At 40.3% G+C, this 19,231-nt stretch overlaps 1 protein-coding gene across 2 annotated transcripts in view; it reads right to left on the reverse strand.

Moving 5' to 3' along the window:
* The window catches only part of brip1 (BRCA1 interacting helicase 1), a 54,091-nt gene that overhangs the window by 34,455 nt on the left and 405 nt on the right, over positions 1-19,231 (reverse strand). Inside the window, exons 2-10 of one of the 2 annotated variants that reach the window (XM_022195631.2) lie at positions 19,056-19,158; positions 17,285-17,396; positions 16,728-16,919; positions 15,098-15,237; positions 14,803-14,940; positions 3,258-3,530; positions 743-964; positions 386-585; positions 164-296 (exon numbers count right to left, since the gene is read on the reverse strand). In XM_022195631.2, the coding sequence (XP_022051323.2) occupies positions 164-296; positions 386-585; positions 743-964; positions 3,258-3,530; positions 14,803-14,940; positions 15,098-15,237; positions 16,728-16,919; positions 17,285-17,396; positions 19,056-19,148 (1,503 nt within the window). In that variant the 5' untranslated portion in view covers positions 19,149-19,158. Of the gene's footprint in view, positions 1-163; positions 297-385; positions 586-742; positions 965-3,257; positions 3,531-14,802; positions 14,941-15,097; positions 15,238-16,727; positions 16,920-17,284; positions 17,397-19,055; positions 19,162-19,231 lie in introns of both variants that reach the window. The other variant, XM_022195630.2, reaches the window with a different exon arrangement.

A 19,231-nucleotide genomic window follows, 5' to 3' on the forward strand; every position in this document is an offset into this window, starting at 1 on the left:
AAACACATTGTAAAGCGCTTGAGTACCACTAATGATAGGACAGACCATTTACCCATAATTTACAGCTGGAATCAACTGAGCCAAGAAAGTTGAGATTGCACTTATTAATACAGTCAACGTCGAATTTTACAAGTACACAAACAGGAAAGGATATCTGGTTTACCTTCAGAATGCTGAAAGTGCCAGCAGTGATACCCAATCCATGAAAGATGCTCAGTATGTCTTTCCCACTCCAAACTTTACTGGCGCTCTCGTATCCCCGCTCAGACATCAGGCTTTGGCTCTCCTGGATCCAGCTACACAGAAGACAAAAAGACACCTTGAGTAAAGACCTAATGTAACAATGTGTTACAGACATTGGCAAAATCAAGAAATTAAATCAGACTTGATCAGGCTGTAGCAGAAGTCCCTGAGTGGCTCGTGACTGGAGCGTCTGATGTTGCTGTTGACCATCCCATCCAGCTCATCTCTTGACATAAGCAGACTGTTGTACTGTAATGTGAAGCTGGCACTCTCCCTGGCACAGTCCTCAATGTTGTGAGCCTCATCCAACACCAAAATTTGTCCTGCAAGGTCAATGTCCATCTGGTGGAGATGGAGATATAAAGGAAGAGTGGAGAAGGAGTGAGTAATGGCGAAACTCTACATGTAATTTGGGTGTTTGTTAGGACCCAACAGAGATCCCTTTCCCTATTATTTTCATCCTGATGACTCTACGGCTCCACTTGCAAACTCTACTCACGCTCTCTCTGATCATCGGGTCCAGGAGGTAGTTATATGGGCAAAAGATGATAGAGGCGCTCTCCATAAGCTCACGGGCAGCATAGTAAGAGCATGAGCGGAGCCGTTTCCCCAGTGTTACCAGCTCCTCAATGTCCCATGCATCATGCAGTCCGTGGACGTGCTGTAGTGTGTACTGGTCTCGCATCTTCTGGACACCATGGTAGTAGCGGCATGACCGGCCCTGTAACACAGACATTTTCAGAGGATGCATAGAAAACTAGCTCACTACACCAAAGTATAATAACACTAATATATATGGTTTGGTTTTTATGACATTAGAAATAAAATGACTAAAAGTCAATAGTATTCAGTGGACAGTAACGGTTTGACTAGGTTTAATGCTTTTTCAGTGCAGGAACCCACTGTTATTTGTTACAGGTTTGTTTTCATAAATGGTCACACACTTTCCGCTCTGGTGTACAGAAATTGCCTCAAAAGTCGTAACTGTGTGTATTGGGATTGGCCTTTGTCAACATTCTCAAATCATTCAGTCTAATGGGACACTATCCTTTGTAAAAACATTCTGGTTGTCACTGATAATATTAGGGAAAACCCCTCTACCCATCCTGCTAGCACTTTACTAAGAATTTTTGTGTCCACATATTCTCATGGTATTTGATTTTCAGAGTTTGGGGTAGAACAGTTACTCGACACATCTAGTTTCAATGAAGTTAGGTGTTCCATGTTCTGCATGTTTTTGTCAGCTGATTTCATTGCATCAGAGTAATACAATGACAAAACACCAATAGTTTATTACACTGTATAAAACATCTTCCTTGCTATTCTTCACAGCTAATTTCTTTTCTCAAGTTTCCCACATCAACCACACGTGACATACAGTATCTCAGAGGCTGCCTGTGATCAGGTGCTCTAGCTATTGTAGCAGCTTACATGTACTGACACTCATACAGCTAATGGATACAGTGTGTCAAGAAGCAGCGTCTCATGTACCAAGCCTCAATTACTCTGTCAACATAGGCACGGCTTGAGATGTCCCACCCTGTTGCTGATGAATTTAACAGCTTGAGGTGACATTGTCACATCCCCACTGTGCATTGGTGGACTCAATAACCTCCAGACACAATAATAATGTCTAGAAGAAATGGTCTACTTCTCAAAATGATGTGCTAAGCTTGGACACTTTGCTGACATTGAACCCTGTCTGCTCAGTGAAAGGGGAGTTGGGAGGATTAACAGCCTTCAGCCACCTTCAGGGAATCAGGACAGTTTTCATCACAGTTCAAACAGAGGGTGGGTGTTGTGGCTGAAGATGACATTAAATGAACGATAGGGGTTTCTGTGTATAAATCTCTGTGTGTCTGTACAGCATGGTAACCTGACACTGAATATCCCCTGAGGAGATGAAACATCAGTGACATCCACTCTGGCAAGGGGTTATGACTGGGCCAGCCATTTCACATGACAATTGCCATGGGAGGCAAACACCTCTGATGACAGCGTAATCGTCCTCATTACAGTAGGCGCCTCACCTTTAGGACAGTATATGGGTTGCAAGTGTCTCATGTCTCTAAAAAAAGTTTGTTCAATGGTTCCTGACATTTCAGTGTCAAAAAGAGTCTTCTGAACCAATTGTGGATATTGTATCAGCATAATTGCTGCTCTGAGGCTATACAGCGGTCAGGGTTCTCTTCACAGGGTGCGCTGGTTCATTGTTGCTGTGAAGAACAGTGAATGGGAGTGTGAGAGAGACAAAAAACATTCCGATTTTTTTTTTTTAAAAGAGAGAAACAAAACAATCACGTGCTGCCTTGATGTAATCCACACAAAATTTCTTAGAGAGGTTATTGATGCAGTTGAGACCAGTATTTATAGATCATCAACAGCTCCTTAAACAACATTTTCTCATCTTCTTTTAAACATACTGTGACTCGACCTCTTCTAAAGAAACCCAACCTAGATTCCTCTGTTCTTAACTATTTTTGACCAACCTCTAAACTTTCTTTTTTATCTGAAGTATTACAAAAAGTGGTTTCAATTCCACTTTTAGCCTTCATGTCACAATGACATCTTTGAAAAATTCCAATCAGGCTTCAGAGCTTTGCACAGCACAGAAATTGCCCTCCTCAAGGTATCTAATGATCTAATTTTAAAAGCATTAAAACAACCATTTTAATTCTTTTAGACTTAAGTACAGTTTTGGACACAGCTGACCATGCCGTTTTAATGCAACATCTGGAATCCTGGATTGACATCAAGGGTACTGCACTTAGTTGTTTATATTCTTGTCTTTGAAGAAGAACTCCTGCGGTCAAGTAAGTACTTATCTACTACAAGTGAAGTTGCCTGCGATGTACCGCAAGGTTAAATCATAAGTACAATTTTATCATCACTGTCTCCAATGGCACCATGTATCTTTTCATTGCTATGCAGATGACATTACGGTCTCAGTTTAAAACAGATTTACTGAGTCTCTGAAAGTGTGTGTGTGCAAGTGCTTAAATGCTCATCCTCACATCTTTGGCGTCCAGCAGATCTTTGCATCGCTCATTGCGGTTGGAGTGAGGCGCCACTTCCTGGTTGACACAGGTGTGATCTCTACTGGATAAGATGGTCATGGGCACATGGGAGTAAACAGTGCGCTTCAACTCATGGGTGATCTGAGTTATCTGTTTATGTGTACGAGTGCCGAAGAAGATCTTAGGAATCTTTTTACTGCCATCTTTGTCTTTGTCCTTCACACCGTCTTTAGCTGAAGCACATGGGCAGCGTGAACAGGGTTCAGGATCCTGGACAGAGAAAACAAAAATACTGAGAAATTAACCACTGGTATTTGACGTTTTTTGACTGCAATAAGAGAATTGTGGGAACACTATCCTCCATGTCATACTTGTACATATGTAAATTCATCATTTCGCATGTGTACATATCCATATGTGAACTCACCATATCATAACTGTAGTTATCTATATGTAGATTTGCCTGGTATACCGTCTCTGTGAGACCTTTTTTATTTTTACATCTTTATTTTTTAGCCCTATTGTACTTTTTGCAATTCTTGTGCTTCTTTCTGCCTTGTCTGTATCCAGCTGCTGTAAAATGTTAACTTCCCTGCTGAAAGATCAATAAAGTTTATCCTATCTCATCTTATTCCCAGCTTGATTTCAACATCTCAGTACATGCTGCAGTTGAGTCCCAGATATCGGTAATATAATGCTAGTGCCGTTAAGTCTATTAATTAAAACAAATGCGTCTTTGTCAGAAAATATTCGGTTTGCTAATATTTGGTTTGCTGTTCCTTGGTCATTTTGAGCTCAACTAGGTGCTTTTGGTAGCCATCCACAAGCTTCTGGCAAGCTTCTGGACAGATCTTTGACCACTCCTTTTGACAAAACTGGTGCATTTTAATTAAATTTGTTGGCTTTCTGATACAGACTTGTTTCTTCATCACAGTCCACAGGATGTCGAAGGGGTTCAAGTCAGGACTTTGGGAAGGACAAACTAAACCCTTAATTCTAGCCTGGTATAGCCATTTCTTAACCCTTTTGATGTGTTTGGGGTCACTGTCTTGCTGAGACACCAAACGTTGTCAAGGCCATGCTGATGCTATGGTATCCTGAAGAACGTCTAGGCAATCCTTCTTCTTCATGGTACCATTTACTTTGTGTACTTCGACCAGCAAACTTCATTCAAGTCAACAAGTGTTGGTGACACCTGTGCTCCAACAGCATCTAATTAATTGCAGACCTGTTTTTTTTTGGTGAATCTTGGTTGACTCTTGATCATCCTGACCGACTGTCTCAGCAGCAGGTTAAAGCTTGTGTTTTCTTCCTGATTGTGGCAGTGACACAACTGTACCATACACTTTATACATACAAACAGTTCTTGCACAGATGATTTTGGGATCTGCTTTGAAATGGCTCCAAGTGACTTTCTTGACTTGTTCAAGTCAAAGATTAGCTATTTTATAGATTCGTGGTGAGCTTCTTTGATCTTTTTATTGTAGCATTTTTGGTTGAGTATAATGAGCGTATCAAATGGGCCCTATTAAGACTGGTTCACAGAAGTCAGCAGATGTACTCAACTGTAGAAGTTAAGAGAAGCAAAGAGGCCATGCCACTTAGAAAATTTGGTCAAGACATCACATCACATTTTGACATCACCAAAACAGATAATTTAAGTTGCTTTATGTATATTTTTGAGCCAGCAGATTTGATCACATTTCCAGAGCTATAAGAAATCAATGAAAGAACCAAAACGCAGGATTGTTTGTGAGAAATGTGTGTCGATAATTCCAGAAACAGAAAATAGGAGCTGTAGGAGTTATTGGAAACTCTAGACTGACTTTGTGTGGCTATATGTAAATGTTTACAGCTGTATCTTTGAGGCCTGACCAACAGTCTTATTCTTCAATGAAATTACAGTTAAATTACAGTCATAATTCTCATAGTTTTACTCTAATGCTGGAGTTTCATTGATGTGTTGCAAGGTTTCAAATAAATGTTCAATAATTCGCTTTATCTCATGCATAAGAGCTGCATTTTCTTCTCCATTGTCATCATAATTGTCTTAATATTCTGGATGTCAAGCTTTTCAATGTATTATGATACAAAAAGCCACCAAGTCCTCACAGCATTAGTCACTGTCTGACATACTGTCCTGTTTAGTCCTTTGAAAAACACACAAAGAAGCAGAAAGATTTTGTGTATAAACATAAGGTGTCCTGACACTCTGCACCAGGTGACCTTTTCTGGGTCTGTAAGACGATAGGACACCATTGTGGCAGCTGAGGAAATCTAGCTGCTTCATAATTGGCTGTCCAGTGACGTAGTTGGTTCTTTTTTCCCCTGCTCACAGGTAAAGTGTAGCTGGCAACGCTTATGAAACTCATCCAGCTTATTTGTTGAGCTCTTTTAAGTGGGGTACTCTTTGAGCATTAAGTGGTTCAAATATATTATATAGTCGCCAGCTTCTCATAACCAGAATTTTTAGTTTAATATTCTATACTCTGTAGTATCATATGTATTAGGAATATTGTTTGTAGTAGTGCTTGCAGTATTTTATGCATGTCGCACGAATATACAGTGTGGTCTGTACATTTTGTACATTAACCACAATAACAAGATTAGTTATGTTTTTATTTTTATCGGAACATATTGACATTACAGTTCTATGATGAATATGGGCTAAGTGCAAACAGCTTTCATTTGAGACTAAGTGTAATAACAGTTTAGGAATTACAGATCATTAATATGAAGCCTCCTGTTTTTCAAGGTACCAAAAGTACTTAACGAGCAATTCAAAAGCTGTTTCATGGATTTCAGGTGTGGACTAATCCCTCGTGATTTTTTCATAAGTTGAGTACAGGTAATAGGTCTGGAGTTGGTTCCAAGTGTGCCGTATACATTTAGAAGCTATTAATTCAGTTCAATTTCATTTGAGTTGACTAAAACTTTCATAGGGTGTATATACCCATTAATTAGTGTATACTACATGGTTCAGGCATGCACACCATGTGTTAACTAACAAAAACCTATTCTCATTATTCAGCGGGCACCTTGGAGATTCTGTAGCATGTCTTACTCAAGGTTTACGTGTCATGTCAATGCCACAAATGAATGCTGTCCTTAGCATGTGATTGTCACACTTTTGATGGTGTCACATAGTAATGCTCAATTGAATGTTTTAAATGTTTTTAATAAATATCAAACTGAGGTGTGACTTAAAAAAATAGTGCAAATCAGACTGCGACTACAATATCTGTCAGAAAAATTGTAATTAAGTATTCCCCTCACATTGTTTAGCTCTGTAGCAAAACAAGGTCTAGTACGGATCTCAGTTGGTAAAATCACATTATCATACCAACATAGTAAAGATTTGGGTAGATGACGTCCAGACTCAAATGTCTGTCAGGCGAAATAAGGAAAAATTAAAGCAAATGAAGACTAAAAGTGATTAATTTAAAGGACCGTTGTTCAGTTCAATACACTAGAGGTTTTGCTACTAGAGTATTACTTACACTCACTACACAGCGTTCTTTTACGAGCATATACAGTGAGACGTACGTATGTTTAAACTATGCAATTCTGAATATGGTATACCATTAAGCAGTAATGGATTTATAGGATACAGATTTCTCTGTGTTAAAGTGCTATGATCAGTCAGCTACATTGCTTTAATTTCTAGCCTGGTCATTTTAGAAATTAAAAAATCTACTATCACCTGCAGAAAGTAAACTTTAAAATGATCTATAGTAATACTGCAATGTAATATTACATTTTCTATGAAGGAATGGTTTATTCATATGATGCACTTCAACTGTTGAGAAAGATTCTTGCTTTGAATCACATCTTAATGAAAGCCTCTGTCCTGTGTCTCCATTACAATCACACTGTGTGAACAAATGAAAATGGTAAAAGCTGGGAGAATTACACATTCATCATTGTCAGTATATTAGAAATAGGTTGGCAATCTCTTGTTTTGTATCAAAAGGCACTTGTAGGACTGTGGAGACCTATTGTGGCATTCTGGCTTGTTAAACACCCAAGGGTCAAGATTGATAAGCACACCTTGCATGGTATCATCTTTTGTTAAAGGTAGCCTGCTTATTTTTTAAGAGTTTGCCATTCTTTGTATCAAATACATATAACTCGGTAGTCCAACAAACAAGCTTATCCTGAAATCCTCTACAAATTACCTGAATGATTCTACATAAGAATGAATGGTACGTGATGTCACACATTCTATGGCAACTTATCATGAGGATCAGAAGGTAGCACTTGTGATGAGAGACTGGAGGCTCCGGTTACCCGGCAGCTCAGATTTTCCAAGCATGTTTGCCCATCAAATATTACAATGTGTGATGGAGTGTAGGCCAAAGAGAGCCCTTAAAGAGCCGCCTCTCAGAGTTAAGAGGGATAACGAGCCCTGAGCCCATGTGAAAAATAAACAGAGGTGCTGCAGGGCCCCAACACCAGTTCAGGTTACCTTTCTCCTCTGGAACAGTTACGCTCCACAGCCTGGGCCCTGGGCCCGATCACCTTACCTGCTGCTGCCACATTAAATAGAGCCATCCAAATATCCTGCCCCAAGATGGCCAATAATTACTTATTCATTGGCAGGTGGGGGGAGTGGGGGTGGGTTGGGGCAGTGTAGAAGGGCTTGCTGATGAATAGAGGCCCTTGTCAAAAGCTGCAGCAGGAAACAGCTGACACAAGAGTATCCTTTTACGCGGCTGCCTCCCGAGATGCCAGGACAACAAGGTTTCAAGCCTGGCCCCACAGCCCAGAGCAGACACCCCCAAGAAAGGAATGTAGATAACTGGCAAAAGGGGCAAACGAGACGCCAGCTCTGCTCGCATCGAGAACATACTGATTCTTTTAGTGCAGAACAATTCCAGTGGTGTTGCTTCTTGGGTGCCGGGAGCAACGACAATGCCCTTCCTTTGTCTGTCAAACAGCATGTTACATGAAAGACCCGTTTTCTTGTAACTCAGTATTTACAGGTACATTGTATGGGAAAGGGTACTTTGGGTTTCTTTTGCTTTACTAAGTTTCTTCAGGTATACTAAGTTTACTTAGTGCAGGTGTACTCAGTTTCCCTGGTATACCTACACTGCCAGGTGTAAGTGTATGCAGCGGCTAAAGCTTTCGTGAATTGACAGAACAGAGGTCAGTGGTGTTACTGAACACCTCAGAATATTCACAGGTAGGCTTCTGTTGCTATACTCAGTGCCAACACCTGAGAGATGGAAATCTCACACTCCAGGGGGCCAGTCAGAGGGCACTGAGGGGCCGCAGGCGGTGGTATCACTGGCGCCTCTCACTGGACGCCAATTTGCTCCTCATTCCACAGCTTTCGAGAGCTTGGAATTCATTCCAATAAGGGTGGGCTTCAATAGCCAATACCTCGGAAGACATGACACCCAACACCCCCTCCTCCCGATATGACCACACTGAGCAGGTTGGGGCCCTGGCAAATATCTGCCCTCCAAAGCACCTGTTTATCCCTCGGGCGCAGTAACCAGCGGGTGAACCCCATTCAATATTTATCCCCGTGGCTTTCACAGATCAGCGGCCCAGGCGAGGCAAACCCTCTTAATTAAAACTGGAGCTTGCTTCAAAGGGCCCCATTCAGGCCGTCAGTCAGCGCTCGCGGGACAAAAGAGCCCGGGTCATGTAGCTGCAGGGAAACCAGAGATGGACGCGCTTTTTCGACTTCACTTTCCCTCCTCCTCTTTTTCCACCTCCCACCATCCACAGCTCTAAATCCAAGCTACACACCTGTGGCAGGTTAAGACGCAGTTGTGAGAGTTTAACCACCCTGTGAGCTGTGCAGCAGCCAGCATTCTATGGCTGAGAATGTCTGAATGATTATGGGAAACCTGCTGGTGTTTGGGACCTGGACAGAACTCCTGAACATAGATTATTCACCAGAAACAACCTTTTAAGAATGTGGTGTTGCTTGATGTACCTGGTTTGGCTGCTTGTGACTGCAGAAACAGGTTCACATGAGACGTTATACTTTCATGATAAGACCAAACCATTAAACTAACAGAAGAAAGGGATTAGTCACGAATATCGTGAGCTGTCAAAATCAACATTTAGGTGGCAAAAATGTTTAACTTTGCCCCTAACTTTCAAGAATTTTCTAGACATAGCATAACTTCAAAATACTCTCAGGTGTCAGTTTATTAGTACCTTCAAACTAAATCTGATGCAGTGACTGCAATGATTATAAACTAAGACAAGCAGCCAGTCAAATGGCTGATTTGTGGACTCAGTAAATAAATCAGAAACTATTGTGATCATAAATCAGTAGTTGCTGTCCATTCTCAAGCATAAATACCTACTTTGCAAAGGATCAGCTTTTTCAGCATGAGGATTTTCTGCCTTTCAGTAAACAGTTTGTCCTTGTGTTTAGTACTTATTGATGGACAAAACAAAAACTCCAAAGAAGCTAAGTTGAGCACATTGGTCATATTTCAATAATATTAGTCAAAAAATAGCTGATTATCTGGTTTGATCAATGATGAACATAATAACAATGTTCAATCCAAAGTTTATTTATTATTTTGTGCTGTTATTTTGCATTAACTGAGAAATAATGCATTGTCTACTCATGTAGATATAAATTAATCTAGCTTAGCTAGACTGTATTCCCGTTATAAGGGATATACGGGAATACGGTCTAGCCCTCCTCCACTGACACATTTTGACAGGTTTTCAAGCTCCGAGCAGATCAGACCGAACCAATCAGAGCACCAGAGGCGGGCGTTAACGATGCGTCATCTTCAGGGCCGAGTTGGCGACCGCAACAGAGCGAGGTTTCTCTCGTGCGCTTTTCTCTGTTTTGCACGGGCTGAATTTGTCCTTAAAACCTCAACAAGAAGCAGCTCTTAAAGCTTTTCTTTTTAAAAAGGATGTATTTTTAATTCCAGCAGGCTGTACGATAGAATGCGTAATGCTGCCCTCCACTGTTGAAAGGGAGAGCTTAAATTTTCCTCAGGACCCCTGTACGGCGAAGGAAGCTGTTAAAACTACAAAACATCATGGCGGAAAGGCAGTTGTTAGGTCGCTTAGCGATTGCGTCACACATGTGTTACGCTAATTGGCTCTCTCCAATTCAAGCTGTGATTGGTGGTCCCACCTCTGGGCTAGATTTGGTTCAATGGAGCAGTTCCAGACTGACTTTATGTGTACTTGTAATACACAATATAAAGGCTGTCTGGTCCCCAGGCAAGATATAAATGGCCTCTTAAATGCAATAATAACAGTAAAAATGGTCTACTATTATTCATCCACAAAAACAAAAAAATTGCCACTGTAAATCAACAACAGCTGACACAGATGTCAAAATGTGAGAGTTTACAAAACTGTGTTTGTCACAGGACAGGCTATTTAATGTACAACAGTCTCCTTGTTCAAGTGTGCTAGGATTTCTCTCTGTAATGATTAGCACTTTTTAGCAGCCTGAAATGTGAACAGATTTTTATGCAACAAACATTTCAGAATGGCCCTCTACCTTCCACATTACTGCCAACTGATGCTTTCAGGCCCAAAGGTATGGTATTAATATGTACTTAGGTATGTACTATACTATTTTATCAATCTCTAAAAGTTTTGGAAAAGCTCTTACTGTGAAATTGTCTGATTTCCAGATTTTACAAATGAAAATTATCACATGAATACAAAACCTACTCACACCTGTTTCTTATATGTTTCAAAACGTAGTATTTGTATGAAAACCTATGTGACATACCTGAAAAGTTCAATGTCTCATTTTAGGCCTATACTAGTTTGAAATTTTAACTACGGCCTGGAGTAAATTTGGTGGAGTATACTGGCACCCAGTGGTGATACTGAATAGTGATTCTAAACCATTGCTAACATAGTGGAACCACAAAGACCAAAGCCAGCTGTAATCTACTCTCTTGACATTTTCTACGAAGGAGGTTAACCAATCTGTGTTTGTGTCGGCCATTTATCACACTGAAAATGTGCAATAAATCCTTAGATCACAACCAATATTTGCACTGATGGCTCTGCTCCATTTAAGTGTCTTGGCAACAGCAAGGCAGTATGGACCTTTGTCAAACCAATGCTTTGACATGTAAGTGAAAGAGAAGCATAGGTGAAATTAATGTCATTATTGTCGATGATAGGTGGCTCATAGTAATGGCTTATTGAAACACTAACAGCAGATCATGAACATATAGCATTAACAGTGCTTTAGTCTGGCTGTATTGCATAGTACTGCTTTGCATAAAGAATGCTCACAGTTGATATTTTCCACTGATGCCGATTATTTCAAAAATAAATTACTTTCATGGCAGAAACTCTGCTTCTAATTCAAATGCGCTAGGACTTCGTATTCTTGCTGGAGGGACTGTGGGTCAGTACTGAACAACAGCACTACATACCAGCCACAGACACTTCATCCATACCTGTAAGTCCTTCAATAGAATGTTACATTATTTTACATGAATGCATCAGATGCAGGCCATCATGAGAGCACATAATGAAACACAAAGTTCAGTTGTATGAACTTTCCCAAATGTACACCCACCCTGGCTTATAAACAGCATGTCCCACCCTTTCCTATAGGAGCCCCTTCACTTTCTGCCACTCACCCAGTGGCTTTCGTAAAAATCTCCCATGGTGCACTGGTCCGTGGTTCTCCAGTCTTCATCACCTCCTACTCACGTTTAAAAAAACACCCACGTCCATGTGTTTGCCAACACACTTCTAGCAGCCTGCTCCAATGGACCGTCGTACTTAGCCATGTGAAGGCCAGTGAGGAGTCCTCATCCAGCCAGTCACTGAGAACATTTCAACTTAGCGAGATGTCTCAACTTCGCCCCGGTTGCCTTCTGTGCACTCAAAGGTACCGAAAGATTATGGTACCCTTTTCCACTGCAATTTTTTTTACGTGTGCACCGCAACCTCACCTTCCAACAACTCATCAATCAGATCACCTGGACCGCCTTCTTTCACCTCAAGAACATCGCACGCCTCCGTAAGTCACTCTCCTTCCCTGCTACTGAAACCCTCATCCGTGCATTCATCACATCCCAAAGTAACTACTGCAACAGCATTCTTTAAGGATCATCTTCAAAAGTCCTCAATAAACTTCAATTTATCCGGAACTCTGCTGCCCACCTCCTCACCCACTCCCGCTCCCACGAACACATCACCCCTGTCATCCAGTTCACAGTCCTCCTGCTGACCCACAAAGCCCTCCATAACCAAGCCCCCCCATACCTCAGAGACCTGCTCCACACTCCCTCTACTGCCCCCATACCTCAGAGACTTGCTCCACACTCCCTCTACTGCCCCCATACCTCAGAGACTTGCTCCACACTCCCTCCCGCAGCCTTCGTTCATCCACTGCAAACCTTCTCTCACCCCGCTCAGAACCAAGCACCACACCTGGGGGGACAAAGCTTTCTCCATGTCTGCCACCACATTCTGGAACTACCTACCGCAACACATCCGCAACTGCACAGACCTGACCACCCTCAAATCACTCATTAAGACCCACCTGTTCAGAACTGTTTTTAACACATAACAAAAACTTATTTTTGTAATATATTTTAGAACTTGTTTTATGATGTTCCATTACTTTTAATGTTTGCTGATTTTACCTGTAAAGTGTCTTTGAGTGTTGCAAAAAGCGCTATACAAATCAAATGTATTATTATTATTGATTTAATGTGTATCCATATATTTTATTATTGTGCTAATATTGACAACATTACCTGTGTGCCTTTATAAGTAAAGTGATCAAGTTTAAAGTAAACTTTTTTTTCTGCTGGACTTTATTAAAAAATCTGTCATTGAAAATGATAATTGTCAAATGAAATGAGGCATGTTGTCCTAATATGTTTTCAGCTATACTGCCCAGCCCTATTAGGTACCATCCATATATTCAGACCAAGTGAGATTGCTATGTCAAGGATATTTTGTATTACTGTTTATTTTGTTTTTTTTCTCTGTATCTTGGAGACATGTGTAAAACTACATGTGGGTCATTCCATGTGGTTTCACCAGATGGTGATTGCCGCACCATTTTCAAATTAGTCCTAAATGTGCATGCCATTAGATAGTCACAAAAGTACTTTCTATGCAAAATTGTAGGCCTGTAGCTCAAATAGTTTCTGAGTTGTGGGGGTCTGAAATTTTCAGAATTTGGGCTATAAAAAGCCTCGCCAGCGTTTTTTGCATCTTTAAGTGGTCATTTCTCAGCCTCTAGACATACCAGAGAGCTGTGAGTTGGTAAACAAGGCCTCTGCATGTAGCAGCTAGTGCCCCACAAACATCCTCAGGTGTTTCCCTACACTCTGCAGGTCATGGGGGGGTGCTAAAAATGCTACAAATTAAGAAAAACCTACGCACGAGTGGGGTTTGGGACCTTAAAAGTACTAGAAATACTGCACAGAAGTGTTCTAACACCCCTGGGTTCCATTCTACACAAACTTGTGTGATAACTTAGCAAACTGGAGCTTTCTAGGTACCTCAGTTTGGAAAATATGAGCTCCCAAAGTTGGATGAGATTCTTAATTGGCTATTTTTGGTGGCAAAAATCTCAGTGTGGGACAGGTACCAGAGACCCCAAATTTTTCTACAAGACAGTTCCATCTGTCTTCTATCACTGTACAAAAAAGCAGCAGGGTTACATTTGTAGTTACTGAGATATTCTTACTCAAAATGGCATGGGTAATGTTAAAATCGTTTTTTTGCTTTTCAGCACTTTAAATTGGGATACAATTAGCAGTCATTCCAATGGTAGTATTATTTATGTTTTGTTCTTTTTGAAATGTTATTTGTTAAAGGTGACTACCTTCAAAAAGTGCAATGACATGTTGACACCCAGTTGCCCCAATGCATGCATGTAATTATAACATACACATACAAATTACATGTACTAACTTGAATTCAGGGAGCTCTGTAGTAGTATATGATTGATTAATTTAAAAATAACAACAATAATGTTGAATTTTACAGTATCAGTGCAGTGGGATTAAACATGTTAAATTTAATTGTACAATGTCATGTTACAAGCAAAAGAACCTATACCTAAGTTATAACTTAGGTATACCTAAGTTATACCATTACACTTTTTGACTAATTTGAAAATGGTGCAGCAACACCCCCAAGGAATATCTGGTCATTTCACCTGGAATGACCCATGTAAAATTATATCGATCTCATTAAAAAAAATTTTTTTTACTGCAAGTAAAAAACATCTTCATGCTGGCTTCACAGGACGATTCTCTGTATAAATCTTTTAATACACATTGTCATTTATTTAATTTTATGGATAAGATGACTTGCTCCAACTATCTGCAGGAAGACAAAAGTTAAAATATTGCCTTGGAGACCAGCACTGACCGGCTCTAAACGATAGAGGTAACACACAAAAAGTTGAATCACATTGTTCATGTCTGAGGTGGTCCAAAGCAACAGACCGGTATTTAAAACGTAACTAAAAGGACAACATTGCCCCCATGTGTCAGTGCAGCCAAATAACTGGAGTTACTCTGTATCCTTGTCTACTCACACTGCAGGATGAGGGTAAACCAGGTGCCTGGCTGTTGGTCTCTGTACTCCAATCCTGAGGACCTGCTGGCTCATTTTCCTGCTCCGGTTCATCATCTATGAACACGACTCCCTGCTCCAGACGCTGCTTTTTCCGGCTCTGACAACCAAACACAGGGAATTTACTTCAGTGGGCTGCACATTACTCAGCATTTCACATATTGCTAATCAGTCAAATGCATATATTGATGTAAAATGCAAAATACAGTAAATATAGTATAAGTGTACAACAGTGTACAAGAAGCACCCAGGGCTACCTTGATCTCTGCAGTGCGAATACGTTTCCTGTCTGGCTGAAAGTCGTCGTCTTTCTCACAGTTGTGAGAAGCGCGGAACTTCTCAGACAGACGAGAGGCTATAGACTTTTCTTTGGGTTGTGATTCCTCTGGTAAAGACACTAAAACAAAGCAAAAAGAACACATTTAGATTGCATATGATAAGAGAAACAAACACAGAGAAAGACTTTGCTTTGGCCAAGGCTAGCTTTAGCAAATGTAAGACACACTTATTTAATGGAAATTATTCATTTATGCACCGACTCATACAATCTTTCTACCATTATTGGGGGCAACTGCAGATACAACACATTGTTTACTTGGAAACAGACTGAACTTAAAATGTTACACTGAGTTTGTCTACAGGAAGGAACAGAGCAGACTCCACTTCCTGAGGAAGCTTAGGTCCTTCACCATGCTTAGTAGGATGACTGTGTTGAGACTGCTCTGGAGTCCCGAGAGTTCACACTTCAGCTCTTCTGTATTTTTGGGTCAGGTGCTATCTTCCTCTTGACAGTATGCCATTTGGGATTCTGTGGGGTTCTGGTCAGGTGAATTTGGGTGGACAATCAAGCACAGTAATATGATGGTCAGCTAACCATTTGGTGGTAGTTTTGGCACTGTAGGTCGGTACTAAATACTATGGGAAAAGGAAATTGGCATCTCCATAAAGCTTGCAGATGGAGGCATTAAGTTTTCTGAAATCTCCTGGTAGATGCTGCGGTGACTTTGGTCTTAATAAAAGGCAATGGACCAACACCAGCAGACAAAGTGGCATCAAAAATTGTCACAGACTGCAGGATCTTCTCACTGCACTTCAAACACACTGGATTCTGAGCTTCTCCATTCTTCCTCAAGACTCCTCCAGGACATTGATTTCCAAATGAAATGCTAAATTTACTTTCAACTAAAAACAGGACTATGGACCATTTAGCAACAGTCCAGTTCTTTATCTCCTCATTCCAGGTAAGATGCATCTAACATTGTCTCTGGTTCAGGAGTGTCTTGATATTAGGAATGTGACAGTTGTAGCTTTTTCCAGAAGACGTCTGTGCTCAGTACCTCTTGATGCACCGACACCATCCTCACCTTGTGAAGCTCTTCCAAGTTTTTGATCCGACTTTCCTTGACAGTCCTCTCAAGGCTGCTGTCTGCATCACTCTAGCTTGTGCAACTTTTCCTACCAGTTTTACTTTCCATTAATATACTTCCATACAGCACTCTGAGTGCCAACAGCCAGTCTTATCAGCAATGACAACTTTCCATTTAGCCGTCTTCCTTATGATTGTGGTTGTGTGTACTTTACTACAGAGAGAAAAATAGTATTTATACTGTCTGAACAGTAATTTACTCAAATTCTAAATAAAATGCTCTCATATTTTGAGATGCTAGATTTTCTCATTTTGCATTAGCTATAAGTCAAAATCATCTAAAGTTAAGTAAAAAAGGCTTCAAATACTTCAAATTTCAAGTAATGAGTCTAGAATATATTAAATTATCACTTTCTGATGCAAAATACTCAACTTTTTTCCACAATATTCATCTTTTTAGATGCACCGTGATATATAGTATGATTCACATGCTGCCACAAGTACAAAAAAGGTCTTCTTACTATGTTTGGGTGCAGGAGGGGGCGGCTGAGCTGTTTCTTTGCAGGGTGACACAGTGAGGTCCACAACAGCAGGTTTGGTTGCTGCTGTATCCACAGTCTTACTGGGTTTACTGTGGCACACACACTGACAAGGTGTGGGGGCATCTGACAGGCTTTTGTCCTTCACAGAACTCCGTCCTTCTTGCATTTTAACTGTCATTGCACAATGAAAGAGATGTGACAGTCAATTACAATGAATCCAGTCGGTACATTAGGGAGGTCATGAGAAAAAAATGCATAAACAAGAAAACTGAGGAAAAAAATCTAAGTATTTCTGCCTCATGTCACTGTACATACAGTATATTGTAAAGACATGTAATTCTGTTTTAGTTTACAAGAGGTCATTTATAAAAGTTGGAATAAAAAAGTGACACAATATGTACAAATGCTGCTTATGAGACATATTTCTGCTGCAAAAAATCTCTCCATCCAGTGAATTTTGACTGAATTTACTAGTAAGATAATGTACCAAAACACTTTGTTTTCTGTTTAGCTGGTCTCAGTCAGAGGAGGCTTACCACACTGAGCTTTCTGCCATCCCAGAGCTGAGCAGAGCAGAGCCAAACTCTTTCCACTTCCTGTAGGACTCTCCAGAAGGCAGTGCTGCCCATAGTTCAACCCTCGCACAATCTAGGTACAACATACAGACACATTCATTTATGGGTTTAACTCTGCTGTAGGGTACAACATCACAATCACCAAATCCCAAATCCAGTTCAGCACTGCACAATTTCAGGTGCTGTTGGCTTTGTTACATTGTGGATAAATATTACTGCGTATACATAAAAATCTGTAGGGGGCTTGTGTTCAACCACTTCTGATTTGCTTGATTTATCAAGTACTTTCCAAGATTTTTTTTTTACATTCTCGGTCAACCCACTTCCAGCAGGCTTAGATCAATATCTCAGAAACAACTGATGACACAGTTCTGCAATTTTCACTGGTTTTACTCATGGCATTGATTCAGAAACTGCATTACTAGACAAGTAGATTGAACTACCTCTGATTAAATGTGTGAGTTAAAATCTTAAAAAAAAAGAAGGCTTTAAAAGTTTCAGGCAAATAATAAATGGTCAAGCAGGAACAGGTCAAAAATTTTGAGGATTTGAGATGGAATGACTGACAGGTATATTTCACTACAACTTTTGCAGAAAACTTGTTGACACCTGTGATACAAAAGACGGCTGACACACAGCTGGAATGTACAAACCATGATGGAGGCAGGGATGGCAAATCATAACATATGCCAGACTTTATCTGTGTATTACTTCTGTGTCACACCATGTGTCATGTGTGTGTTAAACTAAAAGAAATCCTGTCACATCATGCTACACTGTAAACTGAATAAAAAGTAATTAAATATTGTAGGTCAACAGGAACACTATAAGGCTCATCTGCCAAGAGTCATAAGTGCAACATCAGGGTCTATTATGTGTCTCATGGAGTGCTTACTATGTATATCATTCTACACTCATTCCATGTAAAGTTTAATATTTCAAGCCTTTTTTGTTTTAATATTGATGATTACGGCTTATAGCTCATGACAATGAGAAATCCAGTATCTCAAAACATTAGTATATTTTGAGTTGAGTAAATTATAATTCACCAATATAAATACCATGTAACTCTTGGTCTAGTTTAATACAGGCTACCACAATTATAGGAAATTGACTTGAAAACTGTCTAGAGGACGATCACTGATGCTCTCCACAAGGTGAAAAGAACGTAGGAAAAGGTGCACAAGCAACACGGATGGCCGCAGTCTCCTTGTGAATCTCTCCCAAGTTTTTGAAGCTGGTGTCGGTACACTGAGAGCCACCAAACACAGACATCTTCAGGAAAGGAGTTAAAATATAGCATTCCTGACATAAAGACACTCCTGAATTAGTATGAACATATTTTTGCATATGTATATTTTCACCCTAGTAGATTTTGACATATTTACAGAAGACCTATAATAAAATTATGAAAGAACCAAATTGCACAGTTGTTGTGACAAAGATGCATGTGTTTCAATCATTCCATCACAGGAACATGAGTTACAGAAATCATTGGGAACTCAAGACTGTCCATGATATACATGGACTTGTAAGTGTATATAAGCTAGTGTTGACAACTTTACCCACCAAGACCAAGACCAATATAATGTTTTTCTCTTCAGTGAATTCACCTCAGCTGTAATAATTTATCCCTGTTACAGACTGGTGTTCTTACTAGAGCATGCCCACTATGAGCTGTCTCCAGCCCCTCATTTATAATGAGCACGTCTCATGAACTGTAGTTACTCACTGAATTCATCATTGCCAGCTGGGATGGGTAAGCCTTGCAGGGGAAGTGGATCTTCACCCCTCCTATGGTGTACTCCACCCTGGATGTGGCCATGTTCCTGTGTCTGCTTCACAGAAATAGAGATGCATAAACAAGCCTACTATTAGCTACACAATATACTGACATTAGTTCAGTAC

Source organism: Acanthochromis polyacanthus, chromosome 13, assembly GCF_021347895.1.
Source record: "Acanthochromis polyacanthus isolate Apoly-LR-REF ecotype Palm Island chromosome 13, KAUST_Apoly_ChrSc, whole genome shotgun sequence".
Classification (NCBI taxonomy): Eukaryota; Metazoa; Chordata; class Actinopteri; family Pomacentridae; genus Acanthochromis; species Acanthochromis polyacanthus.